Source organism: Microcaecilia unicolor, chromosome 2 (assembly GCF_901765095.1).
Source record: "Microcaecilia unicolor chromosome 2, aMicUni1.1, whole genome shotgun sequence".
In the NCBI taxonomy this organism is placed as follows: domain Eukaryota; kingdom Metazoa; phylum Chordata; class Amphibia; order Gymnophiona; family Siphonopidae; genus Microcaecilia; species Microcaecilia unicolor.
In genome coordinates, this window is record NC_044032.1 from 336,992,631 (window position 1) to 337,018,124 (window position 25,494).

At 43.4% G+C, this 25,494-nt stretch overlaps 1 protein-coding gene across 2 annotated transcripts in view; it reads right to left on the bottom strand.

The window, feature by feature from the left end:
- Window positions 1-25,088, bottom strand: part of LOC115462444 (zinc finger protein 501-like) — a 37,502-nt gene extending 12,414 nt beyond the window's left edge. For both annotated transcript variants that reach the window (XM_030192448.1, XM_030192447.1), the window contains exons 1-2: window positions 24,865-25,088; window positions 5,501-5,627 (exon numbers count right to left, since the gene is read on the bottom strand). In XM_030192448.1, the coding sequence (XP_030048308.1) occupies window positions 5,501-5,627; window positions 24,865-25,059 (322 nt within the window). In that variant the 5' untranslated portion in view covers window positions 25,060-25,088. The remainder of the gene's footprint in view (window positions 1-5,500; window positions 5,628-24,864) is intronic.
- Between the last annotated feature and the right edge of the window lie 406 nt (window positions 25,089-25,494).

Below are 25,494 nucleotides of genomic sequence, written 5' to 3' on the forward strand. Positions count from 1 at the left end.
TCTTATCTCTTAGGCTTCTGGTATTTGCATGCAGACATTTCATACAATGTTGTTGTTCCTATTTACAAGTTGCTAAGCAGTTGACAGTGATAATTTGCTATCTTGCAAATCTGTCTGCTCTTCATTTAAAGACACCTGGAGGCATATTTTTAAAGCACTCAGACTTACAAAGTTCCACAGAGGCGTAGTCTCAAAGCACTTAGACTTACAAAGTTATACAGTAATCTATGGAACTTTGTAAGTCTAAGAGCTTTGATAATGAGCTACCTTGTCTACTACGGTCTCTACAGCAAAAGTCTCTACTAAAAGCAAAAGAAAAAGGAAACCGATATGGTTCTCCAAGCAAGTGGCTGAGAAAATAAAGGCTAAAGAGTTGGCGTTCCAGAAATATAGAAAATCTCAAGAACAGGAACACAGGGAGGAATACCGGATGAAACTGAAAGAAGCCAAGAGAGAGGTACGTCTGGCGAAGACGCAAGCGGAAGAACAAATGGCTAGAAATGTAAGAAAGGGAGACAAAAACTTCTTCAGGTATATTAGTGAAAGGAGAAAGACTAAAAACGGAATTGTGAGACTAAAAGATACAACAAAACGCTATGTAGAAAATGATGAAGAAAAAGCCAATTTGCTAAATAGATACTTTTGCTCTGTTTTCACAGAAGAAAATCCTGGAGAAGGACCGCTAGGGACTGGCAAAAGTACACCTGAGAATGGAGCGGATAGAGCACCGTTCACGGAAGAGAGTGTTTATCAACAACTTGGAAAGCTAAAGGTGGACAAAGCCATGGGACCGGACGGGATCCACCCCAGGATATTGAGGGAGCTCAGAGAGGTTCTGGCGGGTCCTCTTAAAGATTTGTTTAATAAATCCTTGGAGACGGGAGAGGTTCCGAGGGACTGGAGAACGGCGGAGGTGGTCCCTCTTCACAAAAGTGGTGATAGGGAAGAGGCTGGAAACTACAGGCCGGTAAGCCTCACTTCGGTTATTGGTAAAGTAATGGAAGCGATGCTGAAGGAAAGGATAGTGAATTTCCTGGAAGCAAATAAGTTGCAAGATCCGAGACAACATGGTTTCACCAAAGGGAAATCGTGCCAAACGAATCTCATTGAATTCTTTGACTGGGTGACGGGAGAATTAAATCAAGGACGTGCTATGGACGTAATCTATTTAGATTTCAGCAAAGCTTTCGACACGGTTCCCCACAGGAGGCTCTTGAATAAACTAGATGGGCTGAAGATAGGACCCGAAGTGGTGAACTGGATTAGGAACTGGTTGACGGGCAGACGCTAGAGGGTGGTGGTGAATGGAGTTTGCTCGGAGGAGGGAAAGGTGAGTAGTGGAGTGCCTCAGGGATCGGTGCTGGGGCCGATTCTGTTCAATATATTTGTGAGTGACATTGCCGAAGGGTTACGAGGTAAAGTTTGCCTTTTTGCGGATGACACCAAGATTTGCAACAGAGTGGACACCCCGGAGGGAGTGGAAAACATGAAAAAAGATCTGAAGAAGCTAGAAGAATGGTCTAACGTTTGGCAATTAAAATTCAATGCGAAGAAATGCAAAGTGATGCACTTAGGGAGTAGAAATCCAAGGGAGACGTATGTGTTAGGCGGGGAGAATCTGATTGGCACGGATGGGGAGAGGGATCTTGGGGTGATAGTATCCAAGGACCTGAAGTCGACGAAACAGTGTGACAAGGCGGTGGCCATAGCTAGAAGATTGCTAGGCTGTATAGGGAGAGGTGTGACCAGCAGAAGAAGGGAGGTTTAAATGCCCCTGTATAAGACGTTGGTGAGGCCCCACCTGGAGTACTGTGTTCAGTTTTGGAGGCCGTACCTTGCGAAGGATGTCAAAAAAATGGAAGCAGTGCAAAGAAAAGCTACGAGGATGGTATGGGATTTGCGTTCCAAAACGTATGAAGAGAGACTTGCTGACCTGAACATGTATACCCTGAAGGAAAGGAGGAACAGGGGTGATATGATACAGACGTTCAAATATTTGAAAGGTATTAATCCGCAAACAAATCTTTTCCGGAGATGGGAAGGCGGTAGAACGAGAGGACATGAAATGAGATTGAAGGGGGGCAGACTCAGAAAAGATGTCAGGAAGTATTTTTTCATGGAGAGGGTGGTGGATGCTTGGAATGCCCTCCCGCGGGAGGTGGTGGCGATGAAAACAGTAACGGAATTCAAACATGCGTGGGATGTGCATAAAGGAATCCTGTGCAGAAGGAATGGATCCTCAGAAGCTTAGCTACAATTGGGTGGCAGAGCAGGTGGGGGGAAGAGGGGTTGGTGGTTGGGAGGCGAGGATAGGGGAGGGCAGACTTTTATACGGTCTGTGCCAGAGCCGGTGATGGAAGGCGGGACAGGTGGTTGGGAGGCAGGAAAAACTGCTGGGCAGACTTATACGGTCTGTGCCCTGAGAAAGACAGGTACAAATCAAGGTAAGGTATACACATGAGTTTATCTTGGGCAGACTGGATGGACCGTGCAGGTCTTTTTCTGCCGTCATCTACTATGTTACTATGTTACAGCAACCTTGCAGAATGTTGCCCAGTTCCTAACAAATTTAAAACCCTCCTCCCTGCACCACTGCCTCATCCACACATTGAAATTCCAGAGCTCTGCCTGCCTCTTGGGTTCTGTGTGTGGAATGGGGAGCACTTCTGAAAACGCTACCCTGGAGGTTCTGATCTAAGCTTTTTACCTAAGAAGGAGGTTCTGATCTGAGCTTTTTACCTAAGAGCCTAAATTTGGCTTCCAGAACCTCACTCCCACATTTTACGATGTCATTGGTACCTACATGGGCCAAGACAGCAGGCTCCTCCCCAGCACTCTTTAAAATGTTAAGTATGTGCTACGTGAGGTCTGCTACCTTTGCACCAGGCAGGCAAGTGCCCAAGTGATCCTCAGATCCACCAGCCACCCAGCTATCTACATGCCTAATGATTGAATCTCCAACTGTCATCCTAACCCTTCTCTCCTGGGCAGAAAGCCCCTGGAGACACATCCTCAGTGTGAGAAGATATTGCATCCCCTGGAGGGCAGGTCCTGGCTACAGGATCACTTCCTGCCTCTCCACAGTGACGCTCTCCCTTCAGGAGACCTTTCTCCTCCATGGCAGCATAGAGGTTGCCAAACTGGAGGTGGCATTTCTCTACTATGTCCCTGTAGTCCTCCTCTATAAACTTCTGTCTGCCTCAGCTCCTCCATGTCTGTTATTCTAGCCTCCTGAGATCGGACCTGTTCCCTGAGTGCTAGGAGCTCTTTGCACCAAGTACACACATATGACTTTTCACCAACTAACTGGGAGATAATCAAACATGTAACAGTGAAAATGACTGGATAACCCCCATCTCACTGCTGGACCATTGCCTGCATCTTACTATTGGTGATTTCTTAAGTTACTAATGGAGTGGGAATATATAAACAAGATTGCTAGTTATATGTTAGGCTATGCTAGTATTTTATTGGCCTAGTGGTTAGGGTGGTGGACTTTGGTCCTGGGGAACTGAGGAACTGAGTTCGATTCCCACTTCAGGCACAGGCAGCTCCTTGTGACTCTGGGCAAGTCGCTTAACCCTCCATTGCCTGATGTAAGCCGCGGGGAAAGCGCGGGGTACAAATGTAACAAAAATAAAATAAATAAAAATATTAGTAGGTTCTCCTCTATGTTTCCACAGGGGCACGAACGAGAGAAGGTCTCCTGGGTCAACACAGGGCAGGAGGCTGAATGTAAAACGCTGCCGCTATTAGTGGTCCAAAGGGGAAAATCAGGTTGAAAGGTACATGGCGGGGGGGGGGGGGGGGGGGGGAGAAGCTCAGGAGAGCTAACGCTGGAGGAAGCAAGCGTCTGTAGGAGAGAGAGAAAAAAAACCCCAACAATTCAGGACAGCTGCCGCTGGAGGCTTACTCATGGGGAGCAGGTGAAAAAAAGGTGCCGGTACACTGTACCGAACTATAACAGAGACTTTAAGGAATAGCTTTTTCTTAGCATACAAACTCCATTGCTAAGTGAGCACAGTAACTTAAAGTTTAAAAACAATTTCCCAGCAAATTCTTACCAGTGGTGGTAGAAGAGAAAACAAAAAAAAGCTATACATTTTTGTTTCACTGTGCTCTGGCTTGCTTGGCTGATAATTGTAAACATTATATTTAGGGCTCCTTTTTCTAAACTGTGCTAGCGATTCCCAGCATGGCAATGCCGACAAAGCCAATTCACTTTGAAAGGGCTTTGTTGGCATTACTGCGTGAGAATCGCTAGCATGGTTTTGTAAAAGAGGCCCTTAATGAACTGCTGGAAATTAATGGAATTTTTACTAATACTGCCTTGCAATGTTGAATGTTTAAATTAAATGTCTGATGCACACTGGAAGTTAAGAGGGAAGTTTGATTTTAGAACTTTATTGATTTTGAAAATTGCATTCACAAAAGAGTATCTGAATTAAATAGGATTAAATAGAGTAACTTTTTTTAAAATGGTGTGATGAGACAATTGCCAAATATCTGTAAAAGAATGAATATTAGAAACAATTTAGACTCTCTAAGAAGGACAATTGATAGATTAAAGATACAGCTTTTCCTTCACTGCCTGCACAGGTTTGCCCTGCAATGAGAATTAGATTTCCTGATCAGATGGTTTGGAAAAACAAAGAAAGAGTTGCCAGCAGAAATCAATAAAAAACATGCAGGTGCTTGTGAACTGGACTGGCCACAGTTAGAAACAGGACACCGGGCTAGATGGACCATTGGTCTGACTCACTATGGCTATTCTTATGTTCAGACAGGAGTTTCCAGGAGCAAAAGGAATTTAGAAAGAATTGTTAAGAGAAATGTAAAGATAAAACTAATTGAAAAGTTATTTGTGCCTCTGCTTGATACTTCCCACTGAGCTGTTACATCATACATTTCTCTTTTGTTTGTTGGACGGAATGCAGGTTTTCCTGTTTAAAGGTCTGCTTATTGTTTTTGGTAAAACAAAGCTGGATTTCAGTTGCCGTAAGTAACAAGTGTGTGTGTATTAGCGATAACAAATTTTGTAGATAACGTAGGGGATCTTTTACTAACGGTTAGAGCATGTTACCTGCCAAAGGAGCTATTTTATTCCTATAACACGCACAGAACGTAGAAGCCTGCCCAGCTCTGGCCTTACTCCCCAACTACTAGAGTTGCACCGAAGCCCCACTCCAGCCCATCCAGACCTATTTTTTAATTGAATCTGCTTGTTAAAATAATGCTATATGAAAATGCCAGAACCTCACATGTTGTAAATGATTCTGGGAAACGTAGGAGCCCTTTTACAAAGCTGTGGTAAGCACTAATGCATACCGGAGGCAAGTTGAAGTATCCCATGGCAATTTTGTCATGTGTGCATGCTAAGGCCATTTTTTACACAGTTTGGTAAAAGAGCCCCATAGTTCGCCAAGGGTTAGTAAAAGAGAGACTGTGTGACAAAAGCCAGAGAAAAAGTCATAAAATTGCAGAGATTAAATCAAATTACCTAGGGAGATCAGGGTCTCATAATTCTCCTTCATCACCTCCCTGTAAAGCTCCTTCTGTCCTTCATCTAAATATTCCCACTCCTCCTGAGAAAAAGAGACAGCGATGTCCTCAAGTGTCACCTGCATCTGAAACAAACCAGAAACACATTCAGTGAATGGGATTTTTGAATTTAGCACATGCCTTTTTCCATGTCCTTGGAAGGCTCACAATGTAAGTTTGCACCTGAGGCAATGGAGGGTTAGGTGATTTGCCCAAGATTAAAAGAAGCTGCAGTGGGATTTGAATTGGGCTTCCCTGGTTCTCAGGCTGCTGCTCTAACCATTAGATTATTCCTCCACTCAGTAACATGTGAAGGTGCTCAGAATGAATCACATTTCAGCTGACTTTCTTCTCCTAACATTTTATTATGGAAGAGGGGACCCTGGGATTCCTCTCTCCCAGAACCTGCCAGACTTGTTCCCACCAGTGTGTCCCTAGAGTCAGTTTCCCCTAAGAACCTCAAGATTTTCAAGTTTAACTATGGGTAAAGAGAAGCAGTAGCCATGTTAGTCCACTTTTAAAGGTAATAAATAGAAATAAGACCAGACAAGAAAATAAGATGATAGTCCAACTTAATACATTTTTTGATTAGCTCTCGAAGGTAACTCTTCTTCTTCAGATCAGAAGTAAGCAAATGTTTACAAATATCAGAATATATAAAGTGAAACACAAAAGCATTCCAACAACAGTCTCACAGGAAGAGGGTGGAGTGGATGAAAGACAGGAAGAGATGGATGGTTGCAGAGAGTGACAAAGCAGAAAAATTTTATGTTTTACAATGGGTTAGAAAACCCAGATCTTTCTTAAGGCTTGTCTGGTGGGTGTCAAAATATTCCATTATTTTTACTTTAAAGGTCGTTACTTGATTTTCTTAAAGTTTCCTTTTAGTATTCTCACCATAAAATGATTGATGCAGTGTTCTGGTTTTGTAAAGTGCTGACCCACAGAGGCGACATCTTGGTTGGCACTGTCATGTTTCATATGATATCCATGTAGATTAAATCTCGTCATTAGCATGTGGCTTGTTTCTCCAATACAGCACCCTTCTTTGCATTGAATGATATATACCATATTTGAAGATGAGCATGTGAATGATCCCTTTATGCTGAATGTTTTTCCCATTTGAATGACTATGTGATGGGACCCTGTGAAATTTGTTGGCACAGTTTGCTGCTAGATATATTGCAGGGATGTGTGCCACTTTCTTTTGAGCTTCTATTGGGAGCCTGCTTTTTGCTAGTTTGTGTTTTAAGTAGGGTAGCTGTCAGAAGGCCAGCACTGGTGGGACTGGGAATATCTCTTTCAGTAGTTCATCCTCCTGTAACAGTGGCTATAGATCTTTTATGATTCTTCTCAATTTTTTGGCTGTGGATTGTATGTAACTATAAGGGGGATTTCTCTGTGGCTCACTTGTCCTTGCACTGCAATAGATTTTCCCTGGGTATTTTAAGGGAAGAGGCAACATTCTTGGAGATTATTTTGGGTTTTTTTGAAGTATTCAGTCAGGATATTGAGGTGTTTATCTCTGTCTCTTGGGTCAGAGCACATACGACGGTATCTTGTGGCTTGGCTGTGTATAATGGACTTTTTTGTATGTGAAGGGTGGAAGCTGGAGTTGTGTTGGTAACTGCGTCTGCAAGTTTCTTGTATATAGATGTTTGTACATAGCCATTGCTGATGGAAAATGGGGTGTCCAAAAAGTTGACTTTTTCTGCGGAGTAGTCAATTTTGAATTTGATTGTAGGATGGTATGTATTGAAAGAACTGTGAAATTGTTTGAGAGTCTCTTCTCCCTCATCCAAATCATAAAAATGTCATCAATATACCAGTAGCATTTTAGGGGTTTAGTTTGATATGTATTCAAAAATGTCTCTTCCAGTTCTGCCATGAAGAGGTTATCATACTGGGCTGCCATCCCAGTGCCCATAATTTGCAGATAGATATCATTGTTAAAGCGGAAATAGTTGCGAGTGAGAATAAATTTGATTAATTTTGTAGTAGTTTCTGGGAAGTTTTGGCAGTCCAGGGTGGATGTTTTTAGGGATTTATCACATGCCATCTGCATGGGTAATGTTACTGTATAGTGATTCTACAACCATTATGGCCAGAAGAACACCCAGTGGTGACTGGAGGAGTAGAAAGGAGGAAGAGCTAAAGACTGGCCTGATGAAGAGAGATCCTGCAGCTAGTCACTCTGTGGCTCCCAGCTGGGATGTGTCCTTAGCTGTGTGGGCAGGAGAACTGGGTCAGACTGGATAGTCTTTAACAACATCATTTACACAGATATAAAGCTTTAGTATAAAATATTTATTTATTAGGATTTATTTACCGCCTTTTTGAAGGAATTCATTCAAGGCAGTGTACAGTAAGAATAGATCAAACATGAGCAATAGGCAATTACAGCAGTAAATATATTCAAAACAATACAAAGTATGGAATGGTATACTACTTCTTTTCGGAACAAACAACATCTTACATAGACCATAGTATCATTAAAAAGAAATCCCGTTGGAACCCTCCTGGTACAACGGATCCACATCACAGCTTTTCAAACGTGTTATGAATGATCTGATTAAATTAGAGAATAAAAAGAAAAGGCCATATTATAATCTCTCAAAGAAAGAGAAAGATGCACTTACATCCCTTAGAAACAACGAGGAACTAATCATCAAACCGGCAGACAAGGAAGGTGGGATCGTTGTCCAAAACATGAAGGATTATAAAGAGGAAGTACAGCGCCAATTATGTGACACCTCCTTTTTTCAACAATTAGAATAAGACCCCACCGAAGAACTCAAACACGAAGTAGACTTCTGGATTAATTTAGGATTCAGTTCAGGGTTCCTGACATACAAAGAGAGAGAGTTTCTCATGGTAGAACATCCCATCATGCCAACCATATACATGTTGCCCAAGGTACACAAATCTTTAACTAAACCACCAGGACGGCCTATTATTGTGGCTATTGGTTCACTTCTTGAACCACTTTCCAAATTTGTGGATGTATTTCTAAGACCTTTCATCCCTAAAGTTGAATCGTACGTAAGAGACTCTTCACATATAATCCAACTGTTACAAGAATTTGATGGAGATACACAAAATATCATTTTGGTAACTTTCAATATCGAGGGCCTGTACACCAACATCCCTCAGGACAAAGCACTGACTATAATCACTAACATTTTGAATGAAAGAACAGAAACAGTGAGAGTACCAACATTCTTTGTTATTCAACTAGCCACCCTGGCTTTAAAAGAAATTTTCTTCTGTTTTCAAGGACAACACTATAAGCAAATGGAGCCACCATGGCTCCCGACACTGCCATCTTATACGTCAGGCACAAAGAAAAGGAAGTGCACGTCGTCCACAAACAAGCCAAAAGAAGCAAACTACACAAGGGTGGAAGAAAACAAGTCCAAAAAACCAGTACTGAAACCATGGTGGTAAAAGCACCAAAACCACAGTTTATTGGGACTCTACATGGTTCGTGTTTCGGCTACAAAGCCTTCCTCAGGGGTCTAAAAACATAAAATACAAAGTGTAACCATATAATCTAAAAAATATATATAAAGAGGTAAATCAAAACTATAATACAAAAAGCTAAAAATACATGAGAATTATGACAAAAACTAGAATCATAAGACATGACAGATAAAAATATAAACATAATAAGAATATACATTGAAAAATCCAATTATATATATATATATATATATATATATATAAAGATATTTTTTTTTCACTTTAAATATTTTTATTAATGAAGCAACTTGCAACATTCACGACAGTACAGATAATGCCAAGTTGACCTAAAATATTGGACATCCATATAATATAACAGAAAAGAACAAAACAACAACCCTGTCACCCTTATGGTGAAAACTGAACTATCAACTCCCAATCACTATAAACAAGGGTCTACACCCTCAGCTCTGTCCTACCCCCTTAAATTTGTTCAAGCAAATAATTGCCTCACTTCTCCCTCTAGCCCTCCTCTTCCGTTCCTCCCTTCCATACCACCCCTCCCTCCCTCCCTTCCTCCCCCCTCCCCAACTATCACCCGTTCCTATCAAAGTTTGATTGTCCCCACCCATTCTTGCAGTTGAGACCATCCTCTCTTGCGCTGTAGCTCCCCATCTCTACGGTATGCCGTTAAGCGTTCCATAGCTATGAGTTGTTCTAATTTTGCTTTCCAATCCCCCAAGGAAGGAGGGCCAGTAACTCGCCACTTCCGAGCTATCAGACATTTTGCTGCCGCCAGACCCCAACGTAACATTTTGCTCCATTCCCATGAGTCACTGTCATTATACATCCCCAGCAAGCACACCTGTGGACTGCACACCATGGAATCTCCAAACATTCTTACCAATGCTTTCATCGCCTGCCTCCCAAAACGGTATCAACCGGGTGCAGGACCACCAAATGTGCAGAAATGAGCCCTTGTCTTTACCACATCTCCAGCACCGGTCAGAAGCATTAGGGTACATACCCCTAATTCTCTCAGGAGTGTAATACCACCTTGATAGCACCTTGTATGCATTCTCTTGCACTAGAGCGCACGTGGAGGCCTTTTGAACCTCCCCACATATCCTCTCCAATTCCTGATCATTGAAGCAGCAATTTAAGTCTGATTCCCATGCTCCCTTGAAGCGAAAGGGGGCAGGGTCACTGCCTCTCATAAATTTGTATAGCACCGAGATGGATCTAGGCACCCTTCGTAATATACCCCATAAATTCTCCAAGCTCTCCTTATCCTGAGGGCTGCCCCCCCTCCATCCCATCGCTCCCATAAAATACTTAATCTGTAAGTAAGAAAAACCATCTCCTTCAGGGAGTCCATATTGTAACCTCAATTCCTCAAAGCTCTTAATCTGGGCCCCTTGGAGCACATCTCGAAAACTCGAAAGGCCCAAGTGATCCCATCGCACAAAAACCCGATTATCCTTCCCGGCCCTGAACTTCGGCTCCCATCTTATCCCCGCCCTAGTGGAGACCCCATCTCCCTGTCCCCACTTCCTCCGAAACTCCTCCCATACAGTCAAAATGTGCCTAAGATATGGGTTATCCATGCCCACCAACACCCCCCCCAATCCCTCAGTGGTCCATAGTAACGATTTTAAATCCCTATGTGGGAAGTACGATTGTTCCACTTGACCTGTTGGCTTAAGCCTGCCCCCTTCCCACTCCAGCACCATCTTGACCTGAGCTGCCTGATAATACCACTCAAGCCGAGGCATTGCTCTACCCCCTCTTTCAATCTCTCCCCATATCACCCTTCCCGCTAACTGGGGATGTTTTCCGTCCCATACAAATTGCAATATCTGGCGTTGTAATGGCTGCATCTCCCGCTTGGGGACCGCCACTGGCAAACACTGAAACAGAAACAACAGCCTAGGCAAGACGTTCATCCTTATTACCGCCATCCTCCCCCACCACGACAGCCACAACCCTTTCCACCGTCATAATTCAATTCTAATGCACTCCACTATTTTGCCATAATTAAGTCCATAGCCTCTACTCAGATCTCTAGGAATACAAACCCCCAGATACCTAATATGACTTCCGGCCCACTTAAAAGCAAACCTCTGCTTCAAACAGTTTTCTTCTTCCTGGTAGACCGAAATGCCTAATATTTCGCATTTCTCCATATTAATCCGCAACCCCGCATACTGTTCAAATTCCCCCAGGACATCTACCACCACCTCCAACAGATCATCCGCATACAGTGCCATGCGATGTTCCCTCTTCCCCACTGTGAAACCCCGAAACTCCGGATGGCCATGTAACCTCTCTGCCAAGGGCTCTATTTACAGTGGGGGAAATAAGTATTTGATCCCTTGCTGATTTTGTAAGTTTGCCCACTGACAAAGACATGAGCAGCCCATAATTGAAGGGTAGGTTATTGGTAACAGTGAGAGATAGCACATCACAAATTAAATCCAGAAAATCACATTGTGGAAAGTATATGAATTTATTTGCATTCTGCAGAGGGAAATAAGTATTTAATCCCTCTGGCAAACAAGACCTAATACTTGGTGGCAAAACCCTTGTTGGCAAGCACAGCGGTCAGACGTCTTCTGTAGTTGATGATGAGGTTTGCACACATGTCAGGAGGAATTTTGGTCCACTCCTCTTTGCAGATCATCTCTAAATCATTAAGAGTTCTGGGCTGTCGCTTGGCAACTCGCAGCTTCAGCTCCCTCCATAAGTTTTCAATGGGATTAAGGTCTGGTGACTGGCTAGGCCACTCCATGACCCTAATGTGCTTCTTCCTGAGCCACTCCTTTGTTGCCTTGGCTGTATGTTTTGGGTCATTGTCGTGCTGGAAGACCCAGCCACGACCCATTTTTAAGGCCCTGGCGGAGGGAAGGAGGTTGTCACTCAGAATTGTACGGTACATGGCCCCATCCATTCTCCCATTGATGCGGTGAAGTAGTCCTGTGCCCTTAGCAGAGAAACACCCCCAAAACATAACATTTCCACCTCCATGCTTGACAGTGGGGACGGTGTTCTTTGGGTCATAGGCAGCATTTCTCTTCCTCCAAACACGGCGAGTTGAGTTCATGCCAAAGAGCTCAATTTTTGTCTCATCTGACCACAGCACCTTCTCCCAATCACTCTCGGCATCATCCAGGTGTTCACTGGCAAACTTCAGACGGGCCGTCACATGTGCCTTCCGGAGCAGGGGGACCTTGCGGGCACTGCAGGATTGCAATCCGTTATGTCGTAATGTGTTACCAATGGTTTTCGTGGTGACAGTGGTCCCAGCTGCCTTGAGATCATTGACAAGTTCCCCCCTTGTAGTTGTAGGCTGATTTCTAACCTTCCTCATGATCAAGGATACCCCACGAGGTGAGATTTTGCGTGGAGCCCCAGATCTTTGTCGATTGACAGTCATTTTGTACTTCTTCCATTTTCTTACTATGGCACCAACAGTTGTCTCCTTCTCGCCCAGCGTCTTACTGATGGTTTTGTAGCCCATTCCAGCCTTGTGCAGGTGTATGATCTTGTCCCTGACATCCTTAGACAGCTCCTTGCTCTTGGCCATTTTGTAGAGGTTAGAGTCTGACTGATTCACTGAGTCTGTGGACAGGTGTCTTTCATACAGGTGACCATTGCCGACAGCTGTCTGTCATGCAGGTAACGAGTTGATTTGGAGCATCTACCTGGTCTGTAGGGGCCAGATCTCTTACTGGTTGGTGGGGGATCAAATACTTATTTCCCTCTGCAGAATGCAAATAAATTCATATACTTTCCACAATGTGATTTTCCGGATTTAATTTGTGATGTGCTATCTCTCACTGTTACCAATAACCTACCCTTCAATTATGGGCTGCTCATGTCTTTGTCAGTGGGCAAACTTACAAAATCAGCAAGGGATCAAATACTTATTTCCCCCACTGTATATAGCAAACAATAGGGGCGACAGGGGGCAGCCCTGCCTGGTTCCACGTTCAATAGCAAAAAAGGAGGTATACTGGCCATTGATCTGTATACAGGCCTTCGGCGCCGCATACAAGGCTGCTATCCACCTGCAGAAATTATCCCCAAGACCCATACGCTGCATAACCTCTTTCAGAAACACCCAGTCAACCCTGTCAAACGCTTTTTCGGTGTCTAGTGTTAACAGTATTGCCCCTGGGAGTCTCTTCTGTGCTTCCCATTGCAAGTGGAGGGTACGGCGAATGTTGTCACCCACCTGTCGACCCGGGATAAACCCCGACTGGTCATCCCCTATCAACTTTGGTAGGACCCGTCCCAACCTGTTGGCCCACACCTTGGCCAGTATCTTTACGTCAACATTTAAAAGTGAAATGGGTCTATAGGAGCCACATACAGTGGGATTCTTTCCTGGCTTAAGCATCAAAGAGATCCCTGCTTCCATCATTGAATTAGAGATCCCCCTTCCCTCCAATACTCCATTCCCTAGCCTGATAAGCTGGGGCCCCAACTCCTCCGCATAGCACTTAAAAAACCGAGCGGTGTAACCATCCAATCCCGGGGCCTTCCCATTCGGGAGGTTCTTAATTACCCCATATACTTCCCCCCATCTTTAAAGATATTTTAATGAAAATATTTTAAAGAATTTTAGAAAAGATTGTATGACACATACTGTAGAAGGTCATAATTATATATATGTGTATATAACACTCATATAAAAATAAAAAATATATGAAAAATATATGTAGATGACCACATAAAATCACTTCAAAGGATATAGAAATTGAGGGGATCTATATTACAGCTGCAAAATGCAAAACACAGGCACACTTGTAAATAACGTTATAAGTCGCATCCTTAACCTCTCTCTCTCCACTGCAACTGTCCCTGACTCCTTCAAGCATGCCGTAGTCACACCTCTCCTCAAAAAACTATCACTTGACCCTACCTGCCCCTCCAACTATCGCCCCATCTCTCTCCTACCCTTCCTCTCCAAAATACTTGAGCGTGCCGTTCACAGCCACTGTCTTGATTTTCTCTCCTCTCATGCCATCCTCGACCCACTCCAGTCCGGTTTCCGCCCTCTCCACTCGACAGAAACAGCACTCTCTAAAGTCTGCAATGACCTGCTCCTGGCCAAATCCAAAGGCCACTACTCCATCCTCATCCTCCTCGATCTCTCTGCCGCTTTTGACACTGTCAATCACGATCTACTTCTCGCCACACTGGCCTCATTTGGGTTCCAGGGCTCTGTCCTCTCCTGATTCTCCTCCTATCTCTCCCACCGCACATTCAGGGTACACTCTCATGGATCTTCCTCCACTCCCATCCCGCTATCTGTTGGAGTTCCCCAGGGATCTGTCCTTGGACCCCTTCTCTTCTGTATCTACACCTCTTCCCTAGGCTCATTGATCTCATCTCATGGCTTCCAGTATCATCTCTAAGCTGATGACACCCAGCTCTATCTCTCCACACCAGACATCACCGCAGAGACCCAGGCCAAGGTATCGGCCTGCCTATCCGACATTGCTGCCTGGATGTCCAACCGCCACCTGAAGCTGAACATTTCCAAGACCGAGCTCCTCGTCTTTCCACCTAAACCCACTTCTCCTCTTCCTCCACTCTCTATCTCAGTTGATAACACCCTCATCCTCCCCGTCTCATCTGCTCGCAACCTCAGAGTCATCTTCGACTCCTCCCTCTCTTTCTCTGCGCATATCCAGCAGACTGCCAAAATCTGTTGCTTCTTCCTTTTCAACATCAACAAAATTCGCCCTTTCCTCACTGAGCACACCACCCGCACTCTCGTCCATGCTCTCATTACCTCTCGCCTCGACTACTGCAACTTACTCCTCACTGGCCTCCCACTCAGCCATCTATCCCCCCTTCAATCCATTCAGAACTCTGCCGCACGTCTTATATTCCGCCAGAACCGATATACTCATATCACCCCTCTCCTCAAGTCACTTCACTGGCTTCCGATCAGATACCGCATACAATTCAAGCTTCTCCTCCTTACTTACAAATGCACTCAATCTGCTGCTCCTCACTACCTCTCTACCCTCATCTCCCCCTACGTTCCTGCCCGTAACCTCCGCTCACATCACAAATCCCTCCTCTCAGTACCCTTCTCCACCACTGCCAACTCCAGGCTCCGCCCATTTTGCCTTGCCTCACCCTATGCCTGGAACAACCTTCCCCAATCCCTACGACAAGCCCCCTCCCTACCCATCTTCAAATCCTTGCTTAAAGCTCACCTCTTCAATGCTGCATTCGGAACCTAACCTTTCGAACCTATAGGTTGCCCCAATCTGTCGGACCTATCAGATTAACACTACATTTGTCTTTTAGATTGTAAGCTCTTCGAGCAGGGACTGTCCTTCCATGTTAAACTGTACAGCGCTGCGTAACCCTAGTAGCGCTTTAGAAATGTTAAGTAGTAGTAGTAGTAGTAGTAAGTATACATACCAACAAATTGACGTGTATAGATTACGCATCTGAGCCTCTCAAAATGAGGTGCAATGAGCTTCTTCGGATAAAAAGGAAAAAAAGGGGAAAAAATGGACAACTGTGAATATAATTGCGTATTGCAAAAAACTGTAATTTTGTATTACAAAGACGTTTTTCACTGCATATGTCAAAGATGGGTGATAGCAATGCTAAAGTCAAAAGATAGTGTCTATAACCGGAAAGAAGAACAAGTAATAAAAAGTAATAAAAATGAAAATACAAATAAACCTACAAACCACCGCTGTGAAGAAGGCAAAGAGATACTAAGATGCTGAAGTCCGGGGAGGGAAAAAGGAACAGAACCCAAAAAAACTAAATAAAAACTGCTGTTGGAAAAGCAGACTACGGAAAAGCAAGAAAAGCCTAAAGTGGGGAACCAAAAACAAAAGGAATTGACACAAGCTACTACCAAAGAACAATTAAACAAGTAAATAAGTAATAAAAAATGTCACGAGAGAAAGTGCATACCTACACGGTGCAGTCCACAATCCACGGTAAGAAAGTGAATAGCAATCGAAAATAAAATTAACCATCAAGATACAAAGAAAAATAAAAAGAGAAATAAAAATAATCTCTCTTTGTCTTCTTCACAGTGGTGGTTTTTAGGTTTATTTTTATTTTCATTTTTATTACTTGTTATTACTTGTTCTTTTTTCCGGTTACAGACATTATCATTTGACTTTAACATTGCTATCACCCATCTTTATGATATATGCGGTGAAAAACGTCTTTGTAATACAAAATTACAGTTTTTTTGCAATAGGCAATTATATTCACAGTTGTCAGTTTTCCCCCCTTTTTTCCTTTTTATCTGATGCAGCTCATTGCACCTCATTTTGAGAGGCTCAGATGCTTAATCTATACACATCAATTTGTTGGTATGTATACTTATAACGTTATTTACAACTGTGCCTGTGTTTTGCATTTTGCAGCTGTAATATAGATCCCCTCAATTTCTATATCCTTTGAAGTGATTTTATGTGGTCATCTACATATATTTTTTATTTTTATGTGAGTGTTATATACACATATATATAATTATGACCTTCTACAGTGTGTGTCATACAATCTTTTCTAAAATTCTTTTAAAATATTTTCATAAAAATATCTTTTTATATATATACTAGTAAAAAAAGGTCCATTTCTGACACAAATGAAACGGGCGCTAGCAAGGTTTTCCTCGAAGTGTGTATGTTTGAGAGAGAGTGTGTGTGAGAGATGGAGTGTGTGTGCCAGAGAGAGAATGAGAGAGAGACAGAGACAGCGTGTGTGTGTGTTTGTGTGAGACAGAGTGTGTGAGAGACAGAGTGTCTGTGTGTGTGAGACAGAGAGATAGAATGTGATAGACAGGGATTGTGTCAGAGAGAGTGTATGTGAGAGACAGTGAGTGAGTGAGTGTGAGCCCCCACCCCCCTCTCACAGGGCCCCACCCCCACCTCTCTGGTCTCAGGACCCCCTCCCCACTTCCCTCTCCCCTGCCCCGCCTCCAGCCATCCATGTCCAGCGACCGTCCCCCCATGTTCATCGACCCTCCCCTCCCCCCTTCCCAGCACATCATCCAATCCCCCCTCCCCGGCACATCAAACACCCCCCCCCAAGCACATCAAACACCCCCCCCCCCCGGCGCATCAAACCCCATTGCCACCCGCAGATGCCAGTAGTAACGCTGTCCAGCCGTTACTGCTTCTCCTGTTGAGCAGCAGCAGCCGCTACAAAAAGAAAAGAAGCGATAAATGTTTTTAAACCCAGCTCAAATCATTCGCAAATGCCTGAGTCTTACAACGCAGTCTCTGCAGCCGCTCCTCCTCTCGCCTCCATGTCACTGCCCCTGGAGTAAGACCCCGGAGGAGCGCAGTGACGTGACAGGCGAGAGGAGGAGCGGCTGCAGAGACTGCGTTTTAAGACTCGGGCATTTGCGAATGATTTTGGCTGGGTTTAAAAACATTTATCGCTTCTTTTCTTTTTGTAGCAGCCGCTGCTGCTCAACAGGAGAAGCAGCAGCCGCCGGACAGCATTACTACTGGCATCTGTGGGTGGCGATAGGGTTTGATGCACAGAGGGGGGGTGTTGATGTGCTTCGGGTGGGGGGATGGGGTGTTTGATGTGCTGGGGGGGGGGGGGGTTCTGTGGTGCCGCGCTTGTAGTTTTTTGATGCGCCGCTCCCTGCCACTTGCTCCGAAGTGGCAGGAAGCGGTGCACTGACAGCTGATTCCCAGGCAGGGGAAGGAGTAGGGAAACACAACTCCAGGAGCCACGGACACAGGCAGTCCCACATTAGAACGTTGGTGGTGAGAATTATTATATAGGATATATATAATTGTTTTTTTATATATATAATTGGATTTTTCAATGTATATTCTTATTATGTTTATATTTATCTGTCATGTCTTAAGATTCATGTTTTTGTCATAATTCTCATGTATTTTTAGCTTTTTGTATTATAGTTTTTATAGTTTTGATTTACCTCTTTATATATATTTTTTATATTATATGGTTACATTTTGTATTTTATGTTTTTAGACCCCTGAGGAAGGCTTTGTAGCCGAAACACGGACCGTGTAGAGTCCCAAAAAACTGTGGTTTTGGTGCTCTTACCACCATACTGGTTTTTTGGACTTGGTTTTCTTCCACCCTTGTGTACTTTGTATCTTATATGTCGCCCAGTTCGAGAAGGAATTTTTAGAATCATATCCATTCAAAGAAGAAGTCAGATTATGGAAAAGATACATTGGAGGAGCCAGCATTTGTAGTGCACTGGTCCCCCTCACATGCCAGGACACCAACCGGGAACCCTAGGGGGCACTTCTAAAAATGTTTAAAAAATACACAAATAGCTCCCAGGTGCATAGCTCCCTTACCTTGGGTGATCAGCCCCCCAAATCCCCCCCAAACCCACTCCCCACAACTCTACCCCATTACCATAGCCCTTATACTACTACTACTACTATTTAGCATTTCTATAGCGCTACAAGGCATACGCAGCGCTGAAGGAGGGCACCTACATGTGGGTACAGTGGGTTTTGGGGGGGTTTGGAGAGCTCAACACTTAGCACCACAAGTGTAACAGGTGTGGGGGGGGGGGGGGGGGATGGACCTGGGTCTGCCTGCCTGAAGTGCACTGCATCCATTAAAAACTGTTCCAGGGACTTGCATACTGCTGTCAAGGAGCTGGGTATGACATTTGAGGCTGGCAAAAGAGGTTTTTATTTTTTTAGTGTAGGAGGGGGTTGGTGACCACTGGGGGACTATGGGGAGGTCATCCCCCATTCCCTCTGGTGGTCATCTGGTCAGTTGGGGCACCTTTTTGAGGCTTGATCATAAAAATAAAAGGACCAATAAACCTGGCAAAATACTGCTTAACGCCGCTTTTTTTTTCCATTATCTGTGAAAGCCGGCCATCTGGTAGCCACACCCATGCCCGCCCATGTCCCGCCTTTGCTATGCTGCCGACACGCCCCCTTGAACTTTCACCGGCGCAGCGATGGGAAAGTGGCAATGGTGTCAAAAAAGCCGCTTTCGATTATAACAATTTCGCCGCTTTTGAGAGACTGCCGACCATCTCCCGATTTATGTCGGAAGATCGCCGGCGATCACTTTCGAAAATAAGCCTGATAATGTCACAGCCCCACTAGTTCATCATTGCATGGAATTGTCACATACACAAAAAATCTGAGGTCTGAAAATGTATCAAGTCGTAAATACCTCATGGCGTGGAGTTGATTTGGACTCAGTACTATTACAAAAGGAACAAAGGTACATCTTCAAAATGAATACCATTGCTCTAGTAGGACTTAACAATGAGATAGATTCGTCCGTTTTTTGATCATTACACTAGCCCATGTGAACCTTTTGTGACTATTTGAAGACAGCTTATTTTCAAGTACCTTTTAATGTTTTTTTCACATTTTTAAATAATATATTTTTGGGGGATTAAAACAACATTTTATTATATTATTTTACTTTAATATTTTATTATTATATTGTCAGAGGATTTAACAATTATGTTTTATTCAGTAACTTGTGTTGCCTTGTAGTGGACCTTCATTTATTATTATTTTTGTAATTTTTCATTTAATGGACATTTTTATGTTGATACAGCGACCATGTAAATTGCATAGATGAATACTACATAGTTGCAGTCCTTCCATTAATGCTGATGATGTTATGTTTTATCGACTGCAGTTTACTTATGGATGTAACATTAGCACTGTTATTTTAGAACATCATTATTCAGTTTAAAAGATTATTTTATCATATTTAGAAATGTTTTCAGATGTCACCATTATTGTTTCTGATGTTGTTTTTATGATAATGACTTATTTCAGGCAGTGCAGCCAATTTTGATTGTTTTTTGGTTTTAGAAACACCATATTGTTACACCTAGTCACTGTCAGAGACACTGTAAAAAATGTTTGATTGACAACCATTCACTTCAGGCACTGTAAACAATACTATTCTTTGGCTTAAGAAATACCTTATCTTTAAACCTATACACTGCCAGAAACAAAATAAGGGAATAAGGGTTTAAGTAATATGGGTTGGCGTTTATTTCTCACAGTCGGCTGTTTACACGCAAAAGAACTAAGATAAGACGTCATTCGTGACGTTGATCGATACGTCATTCTGATTAACAAATTTAAACTGCATGACTCAATGGCACATCCATTTGCTTTCTGAACAAGATACGAAGGGACTTGACATTCCTGACATATCGAGTACAACTTTCCTTGAACTATACGGGTGAGTTTAAGCCTGCTGGTTTCCAGCACATCTCATTTAACATTCGTGTTTGAACATTACATTTCTTCAAAAACACAATCAACTGTAAAAATGTTTTTTAACAATCAAGTGGAAGGGATAGTTGCAACATTGACCACATACTTAAGACCATAGTATTTTGGAAACGTTTAATTTACAGTCTATATTGCTACTCAGCTTTATAATTTTTTTTTGTTACATTTGTACCCCACGCTTTCCCACTCATGGCAGGCTCAATGCAGCTTACATGGGGCAATGGAGGGTTAAGTGACTTGCCCAGACTCACAAGGAGCTGCCTGTGCCTGAAGTGGGAATTGAACTCAGTTCCTCAGTTCCCCAGGACCAAAGTCCACCACCCTAACCACTAGGCCACTCCTCTACTCCTGATCCCCAATGTCCTTGCGTTTTCCCGCGCTTTCCTAGACATAGGTAACACCTTAATCAAAAGAAAAGTCTGTAAGTCTTATGAATATCGCTTTGACGAAGGGATGGCTTCCGATCAGATACCGCATTCAATTCAAGCTTCTCCTTCTTACCTACAAATGCACTCAGTCTGCTGCCCCTCACTATCTTTCTACCCTCATCTCCCCTTACATTCCCGCCCGTAACCTCCGTTCACAGGATAAATCCCTCCTCTCAGTACCCTTCTCCACCACCGCCAACTCCAGGCTCCGCTCATTCTGCCTCGCCTCACCCTATGCTTGGAACAACCTTCCTGAGCCCTTACGCCAAGCCCCCTCCCTGCCCGTTTTCAAGTCTTTGCTTAAAGCCCACCTCTTCAATGCTGCGTTCGGCACCTAACCCTTACCGTTCAGTGAATCCAGACTGCCCCTATCGGACCGACCGTTCACTTGTCTATTAGATTGTAAGCTCTTTGAGCAGGGACTGTTTCTCTTTGTTAAATTGTACAGCGCTGCGTAACCCTCGTAGCGCTCTACAAATGTTAAGTAGTAGTAGTAGTAGTAGGATGCATTTATCACTGGTAAACACAATCTATACTACCTTACACCCTGTGAACATAGTTTCTTTTTGCTGTTCACATTTAGTCAGTAAGCTAAGAGACATACTGCACCATGGTTAAGCATTTGCAAGCGTTAGTGTTTATTATTTATTTAATTTTATATATCTCTTACCCATGATCCACCAGTTCAAACACTTGACTAATACATTGCTGTTGTATCATAGGCAGCCTTTTTTTGATACCAATATCTCCAATATAGCACATTTAGCACACTTAAAGAATAAGTATCAATTTTGTTACTTTTTTAGATTGCTATCCAACTTTATAGGAAAGAATTTTTGGTCTTTGAACTCTCCAGGTGAGCAGTTACATTTTACAAGGTTCCTATTGTACCAATGTTGATGCAGCTACAATTTATATGGTTTTATTATTACAAAGTTTTACATCACTTATCTAGGAGAATTACTTGGGCCATGATAGAAACTGTGTTTTGCCATTACAACCCATCTTTGCTGCGCAGATAATGGATATTTTCAAAAGGATTTTTAAAGACATTCCTTGGGTATAATTATGTAATAATATCATTCTTTGCTTTTATACGTGTATTATTAAGTGCAACATACAGAATTAATAATTCTATAATATCAATATAATTGATCATATATATAACTATATTCTGTGCAAACATGTAATTCATATCTTTGACACAATTTCATAACAGAATGGCTATTATGATTTAAAATTTAAAATAATTTTTTAATTGTTTTTCAATTAGTGTTCTTTATTGTTTTTTTAATTACTGTTTTAAACAATTTAAATCTACACGTTTTCATTTTATGTTTTATCTGTATCTCAGTATTGTCGTTCTGATTGATATGTTTATGTATGTTTAATACAGACCTCTGACGCAGGCGCTAAGCGCCGAAACACAGCCCGTGTCGGGTCTATCTTGGAATATTGACTGTTGTTAATAACGAATTGTGTCCCATTTCCGAAGGCTCTTGGTGCTTCTGTGTTTTTCCAGACTTTTTTGTACTTTGGATCCTCTCTGTACTGTTTTCTATACTACTTAAGTCAACACAATACGTAATAGAACATTATAAATCCATAGTGAAGGGTAAATATGCACCTCAACCACCATCCCCTCCCCTCAGTCTCATTCATCCACTCATCTGATCATGTGCACACAACCCCCCTCCCCCCCCCCAAAAAAAAACACACACACAAAATATGACTGACGAAGAGGAAAGGCGCACAGCCTGTCACCATAGAACACTGACCCAAAAAGGCCTCGTAATGGTACTTACAGGCAGGGCCGGTCTTAGCAAGTGCGGGGCCCTATGCAGACCAATTTGGTGGGGCCCCATCCTAGCCCCGCCCCCATCCTAGCCCCGCCCCCACCCTAGCTCCACCCCATTGATAAGATTATTCCATTTTTAGAAAAATTTATGAAATTTCAAATAAAGACAAATGAAGCTAAACTTGTACAAAAAAAACTGATTGAAATAATAAGCACAATGCTATCATGAAACCTCCCCTCCCCAGAAATTATTCAGTTCAAGTCCACTACAATTAGTAGTTCCAATTCTCATAACAAAGGAGAATAACGGAAAAATATTAAGAAAAGATCCAGTACTTTCAAATTCCCCTATTACTCTGTAACCCATCAAACCAGAGAGGCAAGTAGCCACATCAGTTACTAAAATAGTTTGAACTGATTGTACCTACTTTATATCAGATTTTGCTACTTCATGATTTCCATTCTCAGATTGCAAATGTGATTAATTCAAGGTGTCATATCATTAATTACTGGAAGCAGTGTTTTAGCTAAATCTGCTATTGCCCATCCAAATTTTTATCAGGAGAAATATCTGCAGATCTATGTGAAAATAACCCAGATATGTTAGAAACAGCCTCTTCCAAGCCAGAAGATCTTACTTGCTCAGCTTCTCCAGCCACTAATGTTGTTGGGCCAAATTCCTCTCAGGGAGGCAGACATTTCCAACCCTTGCACCGTCCACAAGCGTCGTTAGATGAGAGACTTCTCCTGATCTCCTGCCTGCATGGAATCCGATTTCGATTTGGCATAAGTGCACAACTGTTGGCGTCAGCAACGATGGTTCACCTCACGTCCTCACCACCTCTGACCAAGCTCCAGCTTTTCCCGCTCAGTGACTCCCACCCTCGCGTCCGGAAACAGGAAATACATCAGAAGATGGGACATTGAGCGGGAAGCTGGGGCCTGGAGGTGAGCCGTCGCACTGCAACTGTCTGTCGTCGGGGGCGGGGCCGTCGCTGCCTGGGCTGGCATCGCTCAGTCGCCAGGGTCCGGGGACTCGGGAGCTGACGGCGGGCTCAGCGGGCCCAAGCTGGGTGTGGGCGCTGCGCCGGTGGTGGCGGGAGCGGAGCGGCTGAGCCGCGGGAATGGGGATCATCTCAGGCGACTAAGGCAAGCAGCGGCGGAGGTCGGAGCGGAGGCACGAGCGAGGCAGAGTTGAGGCGCGCCACGCGGGGCCCTCTTAGGCGCGGGACCCTATGCGGCCGCCTTGGTCGCCTCTGCCTAAGACCGGCCCTGCTTACAGGTGGGCAAAATTAGGCCTCTAAACAGAAAAAAAAAACTTGGCTTATGATTCACTGATTTGCTCTGTGAATCTACCTGGTTAAGACCACAGCTTATAATTTAGGCTTCTCCTCTGACAGTCACAATAACACTGTGATCTGATGACTCCTAGTACAGACTTTGGTTCTCCTATAATCCAGAAAGTGAAGAGGTTGTACTGGTGGGCATGTCTGTAGTGCAGGTTGTGTTTCTCTGGGTTCATGACCGTCTTGGAGTGATGCATTGTCTTTCTGTGTCTCCCTGGTAAATTCTGCATTTTTCCCATTATTGTATCAATAACAAGAGATTTAAAAAAAAATCATAAAGCAAAGCACTTTGCCTCCTATATATCCCACTATGCTCACCTGTCTCACACTTTTTGTCAAAAGTCAAAAAACATCGGGAAGTAGCGCAGGACCAACTGCAGTAACTGACGTTCACTTGTTTCCTGCTCCCGCCCCTCCCCAGCAAAGACTGCAAAAGAAGTCCTGGACCCTGAGTGAGGCAGGGGGAAGGGATGGTACACATAGAGGGGCTGTGGGAGTAAGTGCAAGAGAGGAGAGGATAGTACGGGGGGGAAAGAACACCTAAACACACGCCCTGTCACTGAGGTTCAGCAGGCCCATGCTGGAAAGCATATAATTGTGTACGCATATGAGCCTGACAATTTTCAAAGACCCTACTTCTAATTACCTAACACATGCAATGCGGATTGTACAGAACGCTGCTTCCCTTTTGGTTTCTGGTCTGTCTAATCTAATCTGGCATTTATTATACCGCTAATTCCTTCATAGATCCAAAGCTGTGCACAAAAGGCACACTATCTACAGTTTACAGCAAAAATACAGAAAAATACAAATTACACAGTGCATCTAAAAATACACAAGCCATATTTATATATACAGATTACATAATGCAGCTACAGTCTGGATATTTTAAACTGCATATTTTTAACTAGTTGTTCTTAGGGTCCTGAATTTGCAATGCCCAGTGTCAGAAAGCTACAACAGTGTTTTTCATAAACAAAATAAGAATTTGGGTGAAAATCTCCTACCTCGCCAGAAGCACCTTCAAGCATTTTCCTCTCTGCTTGTACTTTGCAAGATTTAGAAATTAATTTGAGGCTCTTTCTCTGGTTACCAGGGAGGAGCTGAGGATTTGTCTCTTGCAGTGTTGCGGGAAGGCAGAGGAGGAGCAGAAAATAAGATTTGGGACTGGAGATCTCTGGTTTACCTGCAAATTCGAACATGAAAGAAAAAATTCTGCCTCCTGCTAGGCACAGACAAAGAGGAGGGCGGAACTTCAGACAGCTAGCAGCTCCTGAGTCCTGACTACATTTCCTAGCATCCACCCTGCAGCTGCAAAGTCCCTTCTCCTGGAAGGAGCGGAGCCTTATGCAGAGCAGAGACAGAAGCCGGCATGAGCCTATCTCGCCCATTATCTGGGCTGAAGGCAGTGGGCGGTGCTTGCCGCCATATTGGCCAGAACAATATATCGCTATTAAAAATAATAGCAAACTTGTGAGGTTTTATTAAACCTCCTACGTTTTGCATTCCCTCTGATGGGGGAGGAAGAATTTGAGGAGTTTTCGAGCGGTTTGTGAACCCTACAGCTAAACTACTGCCCTTCTCCAGAAAACGATTTCCAACCTTACCTCCTTCCCTACTCCTACATACAAGGAGGT